Genomic DNA, 18,385 nt, shown 5'->3' on the forward strand with positions numbered 1-18,385 from the left:
CAGACTTGTGTGAGTATCGTATACAATTCTCCATTTCAGAATGCCCTGTATCTGTATATAAAATGAAGTACTAATGGTATCATCATGTTATTGTTATCTTGCTCTTTCCCATGCATTACTTCCCTAGTCCGTTTGACCTATTTAATACTAAGATTTGGAAAGAGTGCTTACTTGCCGCGTTCGTAGTTTTTCTGCAGACTGAGATATTCCCAAAAAATCAAAAACTCCACAGAACATGTGACCAGACGCTCAGTAACGGCACATTGCCCATGAGACTGTCATTTTGAAAGACAAAACCGCAACAAGCTCAAATACAACACGGCATTCCTTTCCTTCAACTATTAATAAGCGACCATGCCGAAGATCAGGACACAGCGGACGAAACGGCCACCAGAAGGCTTTGATGAATTGGAGCCAACTTTCCGGGAGTTCGATAAGAAAATGAGAGATGGTAAGACGTGAAGACCACGGATCAAAGTTGCTTGATGTTGGTACCATTTGACTGATCTTTTGTTTCTGTTCTTCCTACCAGTTGAAAATGAATCACACGAAGGAAAGCGCAAAGTGGAAAGCGTGTGGCCAGTGTTCCGAATCCATCACCAGCGATCTCGCTATGTCTATGATCTGTACTATAAACGCAAGGCTATATCCAAAGAGTTGTATGACTACCTACTAAAGAACAGCTATGCCGACGCCAATCTTATCGCAAAATGGAAGAAGGTATATGTAGTTTTGATTATAATTGAGGAGACAAGTGCACTTTACTGATGATCTGTTCTGCGGTGTTTAGCCTGGATTCGAGCGAGTGTGTTGTTTAAGATGTATACAGCCTAAAGATACGAATTTTGGCACTACTTGCGTTTGTCGAGTTCCAAAAGCGAAGTTGGAAGAAGGGAAAATTGTCGAGTGCGTGCATTGCGGATGTAGAGGTTGTGCCAGTGGAGACTAGACGACAGGCTCGGGGAATTCAAATCACCCTTCCACTTCAACTGTCATCACCATCAACACCCATCATCCAACAATGTCGTTGGAGATAACGAATCATAAATAAATTTTTGTTTTATTCTCTACGTTTGTTCTTCAAAAAAGTTACACGACTTCCTGGTGTTGTGATGGGTGTAACTGAGAGTAGGATGCTAACATCACAGTGCTATATAAATTGGCTATTGCTTCAACATATTGTTTTTCGTAAGTTATATGCTATGCTCTGTTGTGAAGTGTTGACTTTCATGACACTGTCATGTATGCACAACCCTTTGTTACCGGTGCTGCGACACATGTATTTTTACCGTTGAAAAATTTAGGCGTCAAAAATCGCGCGTAAGAAAAAGCGGCAGTTTCCGTTCACGCGACTCTTCACTACTCCTCTTACCTAATGCCTACACATCCCAGTAAAGACTTATACGAAATTCTTGGTCTTTCCAAAGAATCAGCCACAGATTCCACCATTCGTACAGCTTATCGTCGATTAGCATTGCGATGCCATCCCGACAAGCAGAGCGCCAATGCCACCGAAGAGGAGAAGCAAAAGGCGGCCGAAGATTTTCAGGAAATCGGTATTGCCTATGCTGTGCTCAGCGACGAAAAGAGGAAGAAAACATATGATCGTACGGGAAGAATAAGCGAGGGAATAGACCTCGACGACAGCGAAAAGGACTGGGACGCCTATTTTCGGGAATTGTGGTCAGGCGAAGTAGACGCCAGCACTATTGAGGCATTCGCCGCAAAGTACAAAGGTAAGTCGCTGGAATGGATTACTTAGAGAACTTTGTTCAGAGGGAAGACTAATCTCCTTTATAGGATCAGATGAGGAAAAGGACGATTTACTAGCGGCTTACGAAGAATGTAAAGGCGATATGGACAGGATACTGACGATGGTTTTGTGCAGTAGCGAAGAAGATGCGCCTAGATTTAAAGATATTTTGCAAAAAGCAATTGAAGATAAAAGTATCAAGCGGTATGGTGCGTTTACGTCTTCCACGTCTACCAAGGCTGGGCAGCGACGAAAGCGCAACGCTGACAGGGAAGCGAAGGAGGCAGAAAGCTATGCCAAAGAAATGGGTTTGGATAAAAAACTCTGGGGTAAAAAAGGTGAAGATGATGAAAGCTCACTCAAGGCGCTCATACAAGCACGCAACGCTCAGCGCAATGAACGACTAGAATCTATGATGGATGCGATTGTAGAGCGTGAAGAAGCCAAAGCAAAGGCCAAAGCAAGGGCCAAAAGCAAGGCCAAAGCAAAGACTACAACGAAATGAATGAGAATAAAAATTTCAATTATAGCACTTTGCTATTAATGAGACATGCTATTTATAAAATACTTAGAGACCGTTACAAGGTCATCCGGTATGCTTTATCAGGCTTCAGATGGTCACACACTAGGCGAATGGTATCTTGTAGAAGCGTTGCGTTCCGTTCTTTTCATGAACCAAGCGCTTGCTGAAAACAAAAATAGACAAATTTGCAACGATCAACGGTTCCTGGAAAACGAAAATATCCACTTCCCTGAATAGAAGGTCCGGTGGCTGCCCCAGTTCGAAAATTTCGGTAGAAGAATTACCAGTTCTCTTACTCGTTCCCCCTCTTCTGTCAAAACACAAATATATATGAGCAGCGAGGTGCGCTCTTGGAGAGGAATTGATGGCAAATTTGCTGCTCAAGCATCCTTTGGTGGACTTTTCCAGAACACCAAGGTCAAGCTCATCAAACCTCATGGTGGCATTGTGGCCATTCCCCTCGATCGTCTTTGCCCCGAGGATCAGAATTATGTTCGTCAAACTGCACAAATCTCAACCACCTCATCTAAAGTTGAAAAACCAAGATCGCACATCCCACCCCAACCGCCATCCCAACCTCAGCCAGAAAAAAATAGTAATGGCCATATCCGACAACCTGATAAAAGTACGATATTGGCATACGCACGCCTTGACAATAAATCTTCGCCCGGGTTGGCGTCGTTTCTGCGAGAAACCGCAACATCACAAAGCCCATTTAGTCTACAAAAAAAATCCGTACCGCCGACGCCTATATCATTTTCACCGGCTTCCGACGTCAATCTCATCGCTGCTGTTGATCGGTTAGCCGTCTCACCTACTACCAAACAAGTTCCTAAACTTCCAGCAAAATCAATGTCAAGGAAGTCGTCAATCATATCTAAAACAGGATCTGCAGAATCTCGATCGTACGCCCCAGTTGCAAACCCACTGTATAAAAAGAAAATCCATTTGAAGGAATCATCCTTAGAGGCGATGCCTTTACCTATTCTTACTCGTATATGTGAATATTTGGATGTTCGGTCTGTCATCTACTTAATGGCAAGAATCAGCAAGAATTTAATCGCTGTATTGGACACACCACAAGCCAAAGCCTTTGGTGTCATCTCGTTTTTACCGCATTATCAGTACCTTATAGACCATCGCTTTGTGCTCGCTCTGGCTAGCTTCTTGAAACGACATAACTTTCTACATACCGTACACACCATCATCTATGACTCTACTAAAATACAAGAGTTGACGGTGATGTACACGTTTGAACACTTCACTGGACTTCGACATATATCACTGCAGAAATGTTGGGATGTTCACAGTTATCCTCTTGCCAATTTATTAGCAAGGCGAAACGCAGCCAGAGGACAGGAACGAATAAGAATACCACACTTGCGAAGCGTAGAATTCGGCAGTATACTTCGCAGAGGAGATGTGCCTGGAGCATTTTTGGTTGTCAAGTCAGAAACATATGGACAAGATATTGGCTTGATAGGGTTATCCCTGAGAGGACTTGCTGGACATGATATCAAATTTGACACTTACCTCTGTGGAGCATGCGATCGAGGTCATGCCAAGCCTATGTTCGACTGTACTTTCTGTGGCCCAGTAGTGCTAAAGAAATGTTCTTCTTGTGCACCACAATGCGAAAGGTAACTGGCTGTTTATTGGAATGAAAGGAAAAAAACCCAAGCTCATGATGATGATTTTATCTTGTAGGTGTCATACACGCGCATGCGGTCAAGCAACTTGTAATGCCAGTTATAAATTGGATACGTCTGACACATGTGGGCGATGCCAGGAGGTATACCCAGTGTGCAATCAGCCCAGTTGTCCTGGTAATCGGTCTGGTCCCATTTGCCAAAAATGCAACTCCAATTATCATGAGCGGTGCCAATCGGATGAAGGTGGTCAACTTCGAAGTAATATCTGTTCTCGGTGTGGCCTCTTGTCATGCCCACGAGATGATTTAATTCTCTGTATCGGTGGCTGTCGAGCACAGTGGTGTGTATCTCGAGGGTGTGCGCACGAAAGTGGTTTGGACAAGTGTATGTGTGGTTCAGGGAGAAGCGTTTGCAGACGGTGTCGTATCACTTGCAAAAAATGCGGCAGGCACGATTTTTGCGGTATCTGTTTACGACGACATGCTGCAAAGTGCTACTAACATTGGCATCCCATTCCTCGTAAAGAAATTATCAAAAATAATAACTTTTGTAATATCTATTTCTCCTTTTTCCATTATTCTAAACAGTTTAAAGTACAAACCACGTCTATATGGCTGAATTTATGCGCTATCCTGTGAGTGTGATTTAAAACTAGATGCAATGCTACTTAATGGTACAGTGGCTTGCGTTCTTTGCGTAAGATCTCGATAATTGATGAGGTCGCTGCTATCTTCAAGCTCCTGACGACCCAAGAAGACGACGTAACGTGCCCCTGGTAAGGTTTTCAACACTTTTGTCAATAATTTATCGACCCGTTGGCTCTGTGCTCCTTCCTCTCTATGCTGAATAACAGTAGGTATAAGGAGCTCGGTCCTGAATTTATGCGCCAACTGCAAAGCCCGCTGATCTAGGCGTCGGTTGAAGTCTGTGTCGTCTTCGGTAATAGTGATGATGACCACCGGTCGTTGGCTATGCTCAAAGCCTTTGTTTTCCAGCAACATCGTAAGTCTATCTATGCCTGCAGCCCATCTATACAACATGATAAAAAACGAGCATCGTCAGAATCAAAATAACAAATCTTACACCCATTTTCGCCGACGAACAACATTTACCCTATGCCAGGTACATCCGTTTTGCCACCACTCATGAGCTTGACCAGACCATCATATCGACCGCCCGCTAAAACAGTTCCTTGTTGCGCACCGAGGCTATCGGTATCGTCATTATTGGCACCTCGATATATAAACTCAAAGACAGTATCTTGATAGTAATCTAATCCTCGTACAAGGTTAGAATTAAGCGTGTACGCTATACCAAGGCTAGTCAGATTTTCTAAAAGCTGTTCGAATCGATCCCGCGATGGTGCTGAAAGATACTCTGATAGTCGAGGTGATTGGGCGACGATCGGCGCATCGTCAGGGTGTTTCGAATCCAGTACCCGAAGTGGATTTGTCGATAGCCTTTTACATCAAATTAGCCTTCTCAAACTAGTAAAATCCCGTTCAGTTACATTTGACATCTTTACCTGCGAACACTATCCTCGCTCAGGCTTTGTTTATGACTTGTTAAGAACTCGGTCAAGACGGACCGGTAATTTGCTCGGGATTCAGAGTCTCCTAGCGTATTCAGGTTGAGTTCAACCTTGTCGTAGAGACTCAGCTTCTTCAGAAATGTGGCAGCCATGGCGATTGTCTCTACATCGGATGAAACATTCCTGCTGCCAAAATATTCTACACCGATTTGTTCGAACTATACAAGGTAGATAAGGAGAGCTTTGGTCAGTAAGGGATGTTAAAAAGTCAATCCTTTCAGTAGTAAACTTACTTGTCTGAATCGGCCCTTTTGCGGACGTTCGTGCCTGAACATTGGCCCATGATAATACCACTTAACGGGTAAGCTATTTGTCAAGTTGTTGCTCAACAACGCCCGCGCAGCACCAGCCGTTCCTTCAGGGCGCATGGTCAATTGGTCACCGCTCTTGTCCTTGAACGTATACAACTCTTTGCCAATAATGTCTGAATCTTCGCCTAACGTGCGTTCAAACACGCTAGCATGTTCTAGGATTGGTGTTGCTACCTGCAGCGATGTATAATACGGTATGTTAGACCTATAGAGTTGAATTCGCGCAATAGTCCTTTCTTTCCTTCAACATACGGGTTGGAATCCATAAAGGTTGGCTACCGATTGTGCGATAGCGCATACGTGGTTATATTTAAGAGCATCCACCCCAAACCGATCGCGCATACCGCGCACCGGTCTAGTTTCAATGACCCTCTTCACCGGTTGAATTCGTTGCATGGAGGTTGGGCCAGCCGAAAAATACAGTTGGACTGGTTTCCTTTGGAATTTTTCATTTTGACATGCCAAGGCGAGCCTGACTTGGCGCTCCCCAGGAATTTTCATGCGTTTGTCGAGAAACAACGGCTATCAGCCATTACCAACTAACGATGGAACTTCGCAATCTGATCTTTTAAAGAGCCGTTCAGTCTTTAGGTCTTCCTCTGATAACTTACTACTACACTCCTCCTCCACTAAAACACACCGTAGTCTCCCTTACAAGACGAAACGTTTTATCAAGCGCAGACTCTCAGCAGCCGGACTCAAAACCAACAAAATGTCTTCTGCTCCTTATGCACCGTTACCTCCAGCTATTCTAGGCGATATTGAGAATGGTGACTCTCTACCGTCGGATGACGAAAAAGGCTGGACCATCGTACTTAGCCGTCGCAAACGTCGGCAACGTTCCGACAATGAAGTCGGGAAATCGCAAGACAAGGGTGTGTACAAGTCTGTGTTCACCAAACATGGGACGCAAGAGAACTCCAACCCCATGGTAAGTGGCCTTTTATTTATGGATGGATGTGTGAGGTTGATATTGACCTTTTCACCTATGTAGACGCTTACCTGGAATCACCTTCCGCCTTTGACAAAGGAAGGCTATATGGAAGTTATTCATTCAGTGCAAGAAGCTATTGATAATTCCATGTATCCTACTCGTATTAGCCAAGGTTCTTCGGGTTCTTACTTTTGTCGAGATACCTCAGGCAAAATTGTAGGTGTCTTTAAGCCCAAAAACGAAGAACCCTACGGCCATCTGAACCCAAAATGGACAAAATGGGTTCACAGAAACCTCTTTCCGTGTTGCTTTGGTCGTAGCTGGTAAGACACATTACTCACTGGCACTCATCACTTTTCATTATTTGCTCAATGCATATCCTCCTGCAGCTTGATACCCAACTTGGGATACATGTCAGAGGCAGCTACGTCGTTAATTGACCGCAGGTTGCAATTGAACATTGTGCCGTTTACCGATGTAATTCATATGTCGTCACCAACATTTCACTATGACCGTGGGGATAGAAAGGCAAACGATCCTCGTAAACCCTCACCACGCCCACTCCCCTCCAAAATTGGTAGTTTTCAATGCTTCCTAAACGACTTCAACGATGCCAGTATGTTTCTGCGAAATCACCCCTTTCCACCTGATGCTTTCTATTCCAACAGCCGATCTCTGTCCAAAAAAAGAAGTGCTGTATTTAGCTGTTTGGGTAGTAATGAGGATGACGACGAAGAAAATCAACAAGAAATGCAGCACCAGGATCCGCAATTTCAATATTTCCAAGGGAAAAAAGTATTTCAATGGACGCGGAAATTACAACAACAATTCAAGCGAGAATTTGAAAACCTTGCTATCTTGGACTATCTCATTCGAAATACAGGTAACATTTAATTTTCCTTATAATTAAGGGGGCGAGCCGGGTAAGTAAGAATCGTACATTAACTGGATTTGAACGTTCCTTTCGAATCACTTTTAGATCGTGGCACGGATAATTGGATGATCCGCTACTGTGAGGAGGAGGATAGCGTTCGGCTCACTCGATCAAATGGATCTCAATCAGCTAATGCTTACGGCAATAGCCCAATAATGACTAATGACAACACCACCCCCACCTTCAATTTGGATGAATCTCACCTACATGTCGCTGCAATCGATAACGGCCTGGCATTTCCGTTCAAGCACCCTGACCAATGGAGATCTTACCCATACGCCTGGCTTTCGCTCCCTCATGCACTCTTGGTACAACCTATCTCTGTCGAAACAAGAAAAAGGCTTTTGCCTATGCTTTCTGATCCAGAATGGTGGGAAGGAACTGTTCGTGACCTCCATCGACTTTTTTCTTTGGATTCTGATTTCGAGCCACGCATGTTTGAACGGCAGTTGGCGGTGTTAAAGGGCCAAGGTTGGAACATCGTGCAAACATTGCGAGATCCCTCGGCTGGCATCCTCGATCTTGTCACTCGTAAACGATGTGTTGTTTGGGAGGAAGATCTTCTCATTGAATGGGATCAGCAAATCATTGACGCACGTACATCATCCAGCGATGCCATGGATACACAAGCTCCAAGACCTACGTTTGATCAAGGCATTGGACCGAAAAGTCCAGATGAAGATCCGGACGATGATGTTGGTGCGCTGAGCGATCCAGAAATAGTACCAGCCCGAGCTTTGGATCAGCAAATGGCCCAAGACGAATTCACTTCATCTTCCATCAGCCAAGGGAGTGGTTCACCCAAGAAGCGCTGGAATGACCGACTTCGGCGAAGTTTTTCGTTGGATAGAGTAAGTAAGAGCGTTAGACCTGCCATTCAAAAGGATTCAAAATTACATCCGTCCTTGAAAAAGGCGCACATAACAGTAGAACGCATTGAGTTCGTAGAAAAGAACAACCCATACTTTACATGGTGTTAAGTGCCTAGTCTCCACATTATAAATGTTATACCATGATACTTTACATTTTTCCACCCGAACACTCTTATATTATATATATATATATATCATCTCTCCATCTCTTTCTTATGAACATAAAAAATGCATGGATGTCAACGTTGCTGTCGATATTGGAAATTTTAGAGTTTTGATCACGAATTGATCAAAGTTTCCATGTGTCTGTCTGGATACCATTTTGCCCAAAAAATCCTGGACACCCCTTTGCCCCAAAAACATCTTCTCAATGAACCCTTACATTCATGACATTAGTCCCTGACATGATATCGGTCGTATACATTACACTTGCCGCGGCCTTCGTCAACACAGATAGCTTGAATTGACCAAACATGATCCCTAATTCCGCGTGTAGCACAAACCGTGAATTGAGGCACTCGGGCCACACAAAGGAAAAAAATGTAACCAGCGTTCTTGTGTCATCCATTCAAATTTGGCGACCAGTTCAAAAGGGTTTATTCCACTTTGTTCATTGCCAATGGGGAGCTGCACATCCAAGTCGCAAATCGCCAGCAAGCCTCCCACGAAGGCTGTTACGTCCAGTACTGGCACGGCCTCGAGAACCCGAGTTATGGCAGATAGAGAGTACCATAACGTAGAAGCCAGTACTTATGTGCTACCTAAAGATGATCGAGAAAAGGATCGTCTGCATGAGGTGAGATGACATGCAGATAGGCATTGCCCGAATGGTGGAGTTTCTAATTCCCCCCATTTTACTGACATTTGATCGACCGCTTTAGCAACACTATTTGTTGAAAGAAAAATTTGGAGGGTAAGCCAATGCGTCCATGGATGAATATGACGTTTTGTCTGAACCTTTGCAATTGACTCCGACTTTTAGCAATCTGCTGAAGCCAGAATTCACTGTAAAGCTCTTTGAAAAAGATCTTAAGGTGCTGGACATAGGCTGTGGGCCTGGTACTTGGCTCATGGACTTGGCTACGGAATATCCTAATAGCAACTTTTATGGCGTTGATATCACAGGTTGATTTCTACAACATGGCATACAATTGCTTGCGCTCTCCAATCGTCTCATGTTATGTTTTTCTTAGATACTTTCCCCCAAGCTATCCATCCTCGTAATTTGCAATTTCAGGTTGCTAATGTCTTGGAACCTCTTCCTTTCGATTTCAAGTTTGACTTCATACACGTTAGGTATGGACTTTTCCAATTGAGTTGTAAGGAGTGATTGGTATAGCCAACTGATTTGCATTTCAAGACTTCTGACAGTTGCTCTCCGAGAATCTGAATGGGAAATAGCGTTCAGGAACATTTACAATTCTCTAAAGCCCGGCGGTATTTTCCAAATCACAGAAGGCTGCCCATTGGTAAGTATGCTATGGAAAACCGAATGAATGGCTTACTTTTTTGTTAACAGAGCGTTTGCTTTCGTTCAGCTGAATACAACTGATCCTGAAATGCTGGTTATTCGCACAAATAGTAAGTAATCCGTTTTCCATAGAATGTCCATTTCTTGCCACCGCTCATCATTGGTTCTTCTAGTGGCTCAACTTGTCCGCAAGAAACAGCAAAATCCAGATATGGCGTCACAGCTTGATGTTGTCCTGGAGCAAGAGAATTTCAAGGTGCTTCACAAACAGGCTATCGAGTTACCCTTGGGTAAGCAAATAGGATTGTTTGTTTTACATTCTTATGCGCCAATCACTCATCCAACCTTTTTCAGGACACGGAACACCTGCCGACATTGCGACTGGCGACGTTTACAAAGAAGTGCTGTTAGGTATGGCTCCGTTCATGGCTGCCCAAATGAGCGTTGACATTGAAGAATACAAGAGATTGGTCCATAAGGCGGCTGCAAACATGGGTCCCAACAAGGCCTCCATTCCACTTTGGGGCTATATTGCCCAACGCCCTAGCGACAACTAATATGAGAAAGCCAAGGGATATCAGTAACGTATTGAGATACTTTGTATTTGCTATATAGATTGTGTGTAGACGAAACACTGCGAGAACTATTTAATATAACTTATACCTATGGACGACCACTAGCAAGCGAATCCAGTTACATGTGCAACGGGTGCCAAAAGATAGACTCTTATGATACAATACATGAGAACACACAGACTCATTTTTATTGATTAATGGTTATAATGTGTGATTTGTCTAGAATTTACAGCTTTGTGTTTCGGGACCATGGGACAACAAGGCACTGGTGTCTGTTGAAATGAATTGGGTTAGAGAAGGTCAAGTTGATGTAACTCCCCTTCCGGGCAGACAATTTCATGCCACAAAGGAAAAGAAAAAAAAAAAAAAAAAAAAGGAACACTGCCAAAACGTACCTTGTCAAAGCCAACAGCTTACCGTCCTCATCAAAGATTTCGCCATCCATTTCGTAGCGACCATTGATAATATATCGTGAGATAAAGTTGCACAACACCTCCTTGCCTTTGGGAACAGCTTTGAAGATCAATTCCAGCTGCATGGTGGGAGCCCAGACTTCTCCGCCGAGGATGGATGGGCCGAGATTCATGGGAGGTGGGACGATCATATCGCACCAGAATGCCAAGCTGGTGAAATCAATAGGTCGCTGATCTTTGAATCGTGCAACATGTCGCAGCTCGGGTCGTCCTGGGACTTGTTTATTAGCTGGGAAAACAGTCAAATCAGACTCTCCTTCCACAACGTCGTTCATGAAGCGCCAGGGCATAGGTTGAAGTTCCCCCCGAACAGGCGGTGATGCCGGCTTGTAGATATGGTTCACACCTTGCTCTGCGGCAAAGTTTCCAAATGTAAAGATAGCAGTTACGTTAAGGGTATATGCATCTGGGTTGTAGTTGTCAACGGATTCCAAAGGTCCAGCAGAAGCATCCTAGAAAAAAAGAAGTAGGTTAATCAGTGCCATCATACAGTCATGCATATTGTGGAATTGCGTACATTGGGTTGCTTCAGTAACACTCGAGACAAGCAGTAGCCTTTGCTGCTTCGCTTGAAGTCTTCTACTTCGACGATACAGGGACCAATTTTTGTCTTGGTGGTGTAGAAACAATTCATGGCAATAGGGTCCTTCTGGTGACGTTTGCTATAATGTTGCATGACAGAATTCATCATGACCGAAGCAACATATCCTACGAACACGATCGGGTCAGCACTCTAGCAAGAAGAATGGGTTATTGTGGGGAAGACGTTGTTCCTTACCTCCATTAGGTACAGAGCCGATACAGAATTGGGCCAAGAGGTTTCCGGTGTAGATAGAGGCACCAGACTTGGACTCTCCTAAGAACTTGGTGTCGACTCCTTGGTCGAACATGTATTTTTCTTCAATGTTACTTTGCACGGCTGTCATGTGTGTGAGAGAACAAAGAGATTGAAAGTCAATTGCGGGACAGGCAAGGGGAGAAAATATCTCAGAACGTCGGCGTTTTAACTTTTTTGATTTTGTGTTTGTCATCTCCAACACCTTTGATTTTATTCCAAGAGCAAATTGAAAAAATTAAAGCAGATGAAAGGAACTTATTCAATTTATGTATGCATTAGACTACAATGTGCAATTAACGGTAAAATTGGAGAACGTCTGCGCGTAGTATAGTAGATTTTATTTTATTTTTTGCCAACAACGCGCATGTGTTTCTAGTGAAGCAATCATTAATTTCCCCAATTCGGTTCGTTGTTCAGATGGAAGTCACATCATGAATTCGCTCACTACTGAACGAAATGATAAAAAAAGAGGGAGTAGCTGAAATCAGCAGCCTTGTAACCACTGGCTCTGCCAAACACGATATTGACCATAGATTACATGGTAAAATAGATGGTACTGCAGATGGAGTATCGCTCGGTGCTGAATTAAGCATTTACATTGGGTTTATCAAGTCTATGTTAAGCAAAGTTGCATCCACAACAGCTTTTGCTTGTATACGAGTCACCATTTGTTCTATTCAATGCATGGACGAAAGGATCCAGAATTGCCTGTAAAAGTAGTATAGGCTTGTTTCTTATACATACATTGTAGGTAACTGCTTTTGATGCAACCCTCAGCTTTGAATGAACGCTGTATCATTTAGGTAGGATTTGTTATTATTTGAGGACATGAATTGATTTTCTCGCTGACAGGTCATTTGGTAGCGGGGGGGGGTTTTTTTTTTGCTTCAATATTCTTCATGGCCAAGATGAAACAATTGCGTTTATGTGAATTAAGTGGATCATAAATAAATAAAAAAATAAAATGAGATCTATGTACGCTCACGGCCGAACAATGTATAGTTGGACTCTCGCATCGCGCATCAACAAATCGCTGATGAAATTCCTTTACTGCTACAGCTACACGTATCCACGTCCAATACATCGCATTTCATAGACAACAAACTGCCGGTTGTCCTTACTCTATGGTTTCAAAACGACCAAGTAGACCATTCTACAGTGTGGTCTCTTTAAAATCTTTCATTTGCTGCATGTTCTCCCAACCTTGCGCTTAAGAAAGTTGACCCACCTCTGGTAATGCGTTTCCTGGCGGTTGTTGAAGTTGGCCGCGTTTTTGAATGAGTGTGGAACATACAGAAAGATGAGTCGAACAAGGCAAATTACTAAGTTTAAGCGGATTCTGCGTAAGCTAAGCAAAAATACTGCTGGTCACCAGCGCTGACTGACTTCCAACGGTCTCTGATACGCAGTGCAAAACGAGTTACCAACAGTGCGAAAATGCAATCGGCTTATTGCTAGAACCATCATTTTGAATAGGTGTGTGTGTCATGCGTATACGATAGACATTTTATATAGAATTGGAATATTTTGAATAAGTATTTGATGGAAAAAAAATGGTGAGGGAAGAAGAGAACGATGCTATTGCAGTGTATCTAGACGAAGGGATTTGTGGGGAATTGTACAAAATGCTTTGGAGAAATAAAAGAAAACGGAAAACGAGAAGAGCCTTAGTAGCTTGACATGCCGAGGCTACCTGCTGCTCCATCTGCATCGTCGCCGTTGTCATCTTGGGAGTATGGATACGCGTAGTCCATGGTGTGCTCTGATTGTTCAAATGAATCAGGTGGAGATTCGTTGTCGTCCGAATTGCTTGGAGGAGACATCTTGGAGTTTTCTCCATCATCCCCTTGTTTATTACCTTTTCGTGACGATCGTGCTTTGGGTGCTGTAGGCCCATTTTCATACCGTTGTCTTTTCTTGATGATATCAGTTTTCATTGAAAGGGGTCTCCTTTCGTGATGGAGTTTAAGGCTAAGGAAAAAGAGAGGTTAGACACATTCTCGGTTTATCAAGTCAAGTGCCAATAAAACCACTCACTATAAGCCGCAAGCATTACAGAGCGTGGATCCATCGTCATCTCGTCGCCAAAGTGGTGTTGTTGTAGTGTTGCAGTTGGAGCAAACGGGTTGAATGATATCTTCCTCTCCACGAGCATCCTTACGCGCCACATGCGGTTTCAAACTCTTGGGCCTGGGAGCATTGTGTAGTTTTAAACTAATAAAAAAGCCAGAATTAGCCCACATGAGAATCTAAACATTGAACAAAATATGTGTCACTTACTATAAGCCACAGGCATTACATAAAAGCTCATCGTTGGCAGATCGTCGCCATAAAGGCGTGGATGTAGCTCCGCAATTAGAGCACACTGATTTGCTGCTGGATTCGCCATCTGTGCTCACCGACGCCGACGCCACCGTCGGTCGAATTCCGCTCGCACGTTTAGCAGCTTTCACGTCTAAAGTGGGTGAACTGGCTCTACTGCCAGACCGCGATGAAGGGGCCGAAACGGGTTGTTGCGACATCTGCCTCTGCACCTGATGGATAACAGACTGCAGTGGACCAGATGATGACGCATTATTCAACGTTGGAGGTACGCTGGATAATGGAGTGGTAGGCGCCGATAAGCTGTTATGCCTAGCTTGCTGTTGATGGTGAGCAAAATTGGAGGTGTTGAAGTCGGCCGTGGCATTAGCAGTGTCTGTATCTATGTACATCAGGTTTTGGGTATATAGTGGTCTTGAGCTTCCCTGTTTCCCTGTCAGTCCTAATGAATACCGGTCGTTTATTGAACCTTTTGGCGTGGATGCATGTGTCAACATGTTGGAGCTCTGCATACCACTAGGAGGCGGCGGGGGCATCGTAGATGGCACATACATAGCATTTTGCTGCTGTGGAGGTTGCGAGTTGGATGGTTGCACATCATTATATCCATCAGAGGAGTTGTTTGCGTACTGTGGAGGTCGTACAGAGGTATGGCTGATGGGGCTTGTTGGAACGCTTTGGGGAGTAGTCATCGCCATTGATCGCCCAGTATTAGGAAGATGCATGTTGGTGGTGGTTTGAATGGAGGGTTGTCCAGAAGGTTGCTGCATGTTTGGATATACGGAGGCATTGTTATTCTTGTAGAAGTATGAAGTTTGCCCAATGGTGTTCGATGAAGCCATAGGTGATGTACGATAACTTGGAGATGGAGCCCCAGACGACAGGGGAGAGAACCCATTGGGGTCAGTCAACATACTGTCGAAGGGGAGTTCAACTATAGGAAGTTGTCCAGGGTCCGAACTTAACAAAGCGTGCATATCAAATGGCCCAAAAATATCCTCTAATTCAACCACTTGATTATCAGCTTGATCTGAAGTATACTGATGCAAAACGAAATTTTCAGTGACTTGTCGCATTTGCTGTTGTTGTTGCTGCTGTAAATCGTATCCAAGTCCATAGTTTGAATAAAGCGTAGGGTTCTGACTTTGCTGATAATTAAATTGTTGTTGCTGCTGTTGGTTTGGCATGGTCTGTGCTGAAGGTTTCGGTTGTTGCTGGAGCGTATTTAGGTGTTGTTGTTCTTGCGGTTTCTGTTGCGGTAATGGTCTTCGTGATGGAGTTTGATCAGCCGATGTCTTCATCACCTTTCTCGTAGGTTCTTTCTTGTTGTTGGGTTGAGAAAGCGGGGCGGCAAAGTTGATAGTGGAGAGACTGTTACCCCCAAACATAGCGTCCGACACCAGTGATCGAGCAGTGGTGGTAACGGCCTTTCGCTTTTTGGCGCTATCCGACACAGTTTGTTTCTCTTTTTGTTTTCTACGCTGAGCAATGACTGATGCGCCTCCGTCCTTGCCGTTGCCAAAATCGAACTTTTTAGGAGCTGGAAGCTGAGATAAAGCGGTGCCTTTTTCGCCTTCTAGTTGCCGAGTGGTGTTGGACGAGAGCTTTTTGAAATGGGACTTTGACTTTGTGTCATCAACGAGTAAGTGATGTAAAAACCACAAACGCCATGACAAGTTTTCAAGACGGGACCCATTTTCGAGCGAATCTTTTACTTTTGTACACACACGCCATGTCTTGGAGAGCTCTTCCTCAGAATCCAAATTCGAGAATGGCGAAAAGGATTTGTTTCCTTTAATCTTTAGAAGGATTGGGGCCATTTAGATTGAGCCAATTTCAACAATGGAAAAAGCTGCGGGCCTGTGGTGTGGGTGATGGGTGAGAAGAATGACAGATTGGTCAGTGCTACTTTTGTGGAAGAAAAAAAATAAAAATTGAGTAATAAAATCCGAGCACGAGCCCAAAAAGATCCAAACAGGATACATACTGGTTTGTAGTTGATAACGCTCGCTATGACCTTATTTACAGAGACAGTTAAATAAAACAAAGTGGAGCACTGTTGGCAAGTTGTGCAAAATGGAGATGGGGTAAAGAAAGATCAAGTTGGAATGGTCGGGTTTACAAAGACATGGGGGTGAAGTCATGGGCCCGTACGTCAATTCTCACAGTCAGGCAAAATTAATACTATGGTAGGCAGACCTAGGGCTTCATTTCGTTGTTTTTATTGCTACTGCCATATGTATGTTTGTCTAATGCTACACTTTGGACAGTTTCAAAAATGCCGTATGCGGCAGACGTGGTGTCGCATATCACAACTAAGAAATGTACAGTTTTCTAGTCTCCACCAGCTCAAAGGTATCCCCAGTTCGAGGACATGTAATGTATCCATTGTTCTTACTGGCCATCTCTTCCAGAGCCTGCAAATAGGATAACAAATCAATCACCCTTGCTAATTAAACAAAAATAAAAATAAAAAAGCAAAGCGCATCATGTGACTGTACATGGTCATGGAATGTTCCTTTTTGCCTTACCTGAAGGCTGTATACCCGTCCGTTGGGTAATAACATGGGTGGATTATTTTCGTCGATCTTTTTTCCACTGAGGCGACACACAATACTGGAGTTGACATGATGAGACAAGGGAAGGTTCTCTGCCAACGCTCCCAACGTGCTTGTATCGCATACAGGGCAATTCAAGTTCTTGTCTTCATGCTGTCGGCATTGCGGAGTTTTAAGCGCTGACAGGCCCGCCTGTAACGTAATGGAAAGCAATGGTTGAGAAGTTAAGCAACAAAGGGCAAAATTGTCTGCCTTGAATTGATCAATGAGCTTTTTCCATCGTCGAGAATCATATAAACTCTGTATGAATATCGGTTAATAATGTTCTGCATGCATGGGTTTCTATCTATCTGATCTGACCTTGTAGGGTTCGCAAAGAGTGTCCTTGGGAAAAGCTAATAATGCCATGGCTTGTTCAAGCTGGCGTAAGTGGCTTTCTGACCATGACGATAGATACTTTTGAACATATTGAATCGCCTCCGTCTTCTTTCCTAATCGGACGAGTTCAATGTACTCCTGCAAACGCAAATTGAATTCCAGCGTGCTCTATTATTTCCACGATATGTTCAGTTACATCACATCATTGAGTGAGAGAGAGATAACTGAGTGCCTAACCTTCAATTTCTTTAGACTATTCCGATTGTCTGAGCACCACTGTATACATTCTGAACAGCTATGTTGTTTCAATGCTTCTTCAATCCGCGCTGACTGTGCAAATAGCTCGACATCCACCATTTCCTGTCAACGCCAATGATCAATTTTCATTTAGTATTTTAAAAAAAGAAAAGAAAAAAGGTGACATCAAAAAAAAAATGAGATCTCTTACGCTTATTTCACTGTCTTCGGCCATCTTCTTTGCCGTATCATTGAACCCCTTGCGAAGCATGTAATCAACCAAGACTCTATCAAGTCTGAGCTTACTCCAACGGTTAAATGCTTCCTTGTCCGTCGGGGCAACTTGTGAAGTATTTTTCAGGTGGTCCAATCGTATCTTTGTCCTGGTTGTGTATAGTTGCTCTTCCTTCTTGATATCATCCAGCTAGACGCAAATGTTGAAAGCGGATTAGTGGACCAAAGCTGATGTTACACTTGTTAACCATCTATCTACCTTGCGGCCAAGTTTTCTCAGTCGTACTAATAGTTCATCGATGATAGTCGTTGCTTGACTGGAGGTTATTCGGTCGGCTTTCGCTTTTTTGACGCAATCTTCAATCTTGTCATTGATGTTTGTAATCTCTTTTTCAAGGTACTTGGTCTGATTTCGGAGGGTTTTCTTTAGTTGTTCGTTAGGGACCTTTTAATGCGAAGCAGTTAGCGTTATTATCTTTCATTGTGTATAGCAAAGGGGCATGTTAATTCTTCCGGACAAAAGGATTGATGGGATAATGGCGTTGTACAAATCATACGGATCTTGACGTTGCTTTTTCAAGCGACAATGGGCGACACGCTGTCGTATAGAAGAGTCATGTGTATTCAAAAGTCACAGTTATTACCTTTATAAACGGTTGCTCCAGCTCTAACAGCTGCTCAGGCTTTATCTTGTTCATGGCTTATGGGAAAGAAGACGGTAAGCAATCC

At 43.6% G+C, this 18,385-nt stretch overlaps 9 protein-coding genes across 9 annotated transcripts; 5 read left to right on the top strand and 4 right to left on the bottom strand.

Moving 5' to 3' along the window:
- Window positions 1-305: 305 nt before the first annotated feature.
- K450DRAFT_244257 (uncharacterized protein) lies at window positions 306-1,097 on the top strand. Its single transcript, XM_051589551.1, has 3 exons — window positions 306-451; window positions 533-720; window positions 791-1,097. Exons 1-3 carry the CDS (start codon window positions 355-357, stop codon window positions 947-949), a joined length of 444 nt encoding a protein of 147 aa, XP_051443952.1. The 5' UTR covers window positions 306-354; the 3' UTR covers window positions 950-1,097.
- Window position 1,098: 1 nt separating this feature from the next.
- Window positions 1,099-2,309, top strand: K450DRAFT_244259 (uncharacterized protein). The gene is made up of 2 exons (XM_051589552.1): window positions 1,099-1,736; window positions 1,801-2,309. Exons 1-2 carry the CDS (start codon window positions 1,376-1,378, stop codon window positions 2,256-2,258), a joined length of 819 nt encoding a protein of 272 aa, XP_051443953.1. The 5' UTR covers window positions 1,099-1,375; the 3' UTR covers window positions 2,259-2,309.
- Window positions 2,310-2,583: 274 nt separating this feature from the next.
- Window positions 2,584-4,488, top strand: K450DRAFT_244264 (uncharacterized protein). Its single transcript, XM_051589553.1, has 2 exons — window positions 2,584-3,916; window positions 3,984-4,488. The coding sequence occupies exons 1-2, from the start codon at window positions 2,607-2,609 to the stop codon at window positions 4,426-4,428; spliced, it is 1,755 nt and encodes a 584-aa protein (XP_051443954.1). The 5' UTR covers window positions 2,584-2,606; the 3' UTR covers window positions 4,429-4,488.
- K450DRAFT_244265 (uncharacterized protein) lies at window positions 4,470-6,443 on the bottom strand. Its single transcript, XM_051589554.1, has 5 exons — window positions 6,083-6,443; window positions 5,753-6,004; window positions 5,454-5,677; window positions 5,041-5,388; window positions 4,470-4,957 (listed from the first exon to the last, which is right to left on the bottom strand). Exons 1-5 carry the CDS (start codon window positions 6,329-6,331, stop codon window positions 4,549-4,551), a joined length of 1,482 nt encoding a protein of 493 aa, XP_051443955.1. The 5' UTR covers window positions 6,332-6,443; the 3' UTR covers window positions 4,470-4,548.
- A 99-nt stretch (window positions 6,444-6,542) lies between these two features.
- On the top strand, window positions 6,543-8,678 carry K450DRAFT_272397 (uncharacterized protein; the record flags this gene model as incomplete). Its single annotated transcript, XM_051593050.1, has 4 exons — window positions 6,543-6,761; window positions 6,825-7,087; window positions 7,154-7,647; window positions 7,744-8,678. 4 exons carry the CDS (start codon window positions 6,543-6,545, stop codon window positions 8,676-8,678), a joined length of 1,911 nt encoding a protein of 636 aa, XP_051443956.1.
- A 142-nt stretch (window positions 8,679-8,820) lies between these two features.
- Window positions 8,821-10,818, top strand: K450DRAFT_244273 (uncharacterized protein). Its single transcript, XM_051589555.1, has 8 exons — window positions 8,821-9,366; window positions 9,452-9,483; window positions 9,553-9,695; window positions 9,764-9,866; window positions 9,931-10,039; window positions 10,109-10,151; window positions 10,215-10,331; window positions 10,396-10,818. The coding sequence occupies exons 1-8, from the start codon at window positions 9,190-9,192 to the stop codon at window positions 10,596-10,598; spliced, it is 927 nt and encodes a 308-aa protein (XP_051443957.1). The 5' UTR covers window positions 8,821-9,189; the 3' UTR covers window positions 10,599-10,818.
- On the bottom strand, window positions 10,721-12,127 carry K450DRAFT_244279 (uncharacterized protein). The gene is made up of 4 exons (XM_051589556.1): window positions 11,868-12,127; window positions 11,607-11,797; window positions 11,012-11,541; window positions 10,721-10,888 (listed from the first exon to the last, which is right to left on the bottom strand). The coding sequence occupies exons 1-4, from the start codon at window positions 12,118-12,120 to the stop codon at window positions 10,843-10,845; spliced, it is 1,020 nt and encodes a 339-aa protein (XP_051443958.1). The 5' UTR covers window positions 12,121-12,127; the 3' UTR covers window positions 10,721-10,842.
- A 1,467-nt stretch (window positions 12,128-13,594) lies between these two features.
- Window positions 13,595-14,449, bottom strand: K450DRAFT_175686 (uncharacterized protein; the record flags this gene model as incomplete). Its single annotated transcript, XM_051584223.1, has 3 exons — window positions 13,595-13,898; window positions 13,965-14,141; window positions 14,208-14,449. The coding sequence occupies 3 exons, from the start codon at window positions 14,447-14,449 to the stop codon at window positions 13,595-13,597; spliced, it is 723 nt and encodes a 240-aa protein (XP_051443959.1).
- A 1,907-nt stretch (window positions 14,450-16,356) lies between these two features.
- On the bottom strand, window positions 16,357-18,354 carry K450DRAFT_288769 (uncharacterized protein; the record flags this gene model as incomplete). Its single annotated transcript, XM_051593551.1, has 7 exons — window positions 16,357-16,666; window positions 16,781-17,107; window positions 17,168-17,353; window positions 17,423-17,545; window positions 17,634-17,846; window positions 17,916-18,101; window positions 18,301-18,354. The coding sequence occupies 7 exons, from the start codon at window positions 18,352-18,354 to the stop codon at window positions 16,565-16,567; spliced, it is 1,191 nt and encodes a 396-aa protein (XP_051443960.1). The 3' UTR covers window positions 16,357-16,564.
- Window positions 18,355-18,385: the final 31 nt, after the last annotated feature.

The sequence above is a fragment of the Umbelopsis ramanniana genome (genome assembly GCF_025399195.1).
Source record: "Umbelopsis ramanniana AG unplaced genomic scaffold K450scaffold_33, whole genome shotgun sequence".
Classification (NCBI taxonomy): domain Eukaryota; kingdom Fungi; phylum Mucoromycota; class Umbelopsidomycetes; order Umbelopsidales; family Umbelopsidaceae; genus Umbelopsis; species Umbelopsis ramanniana.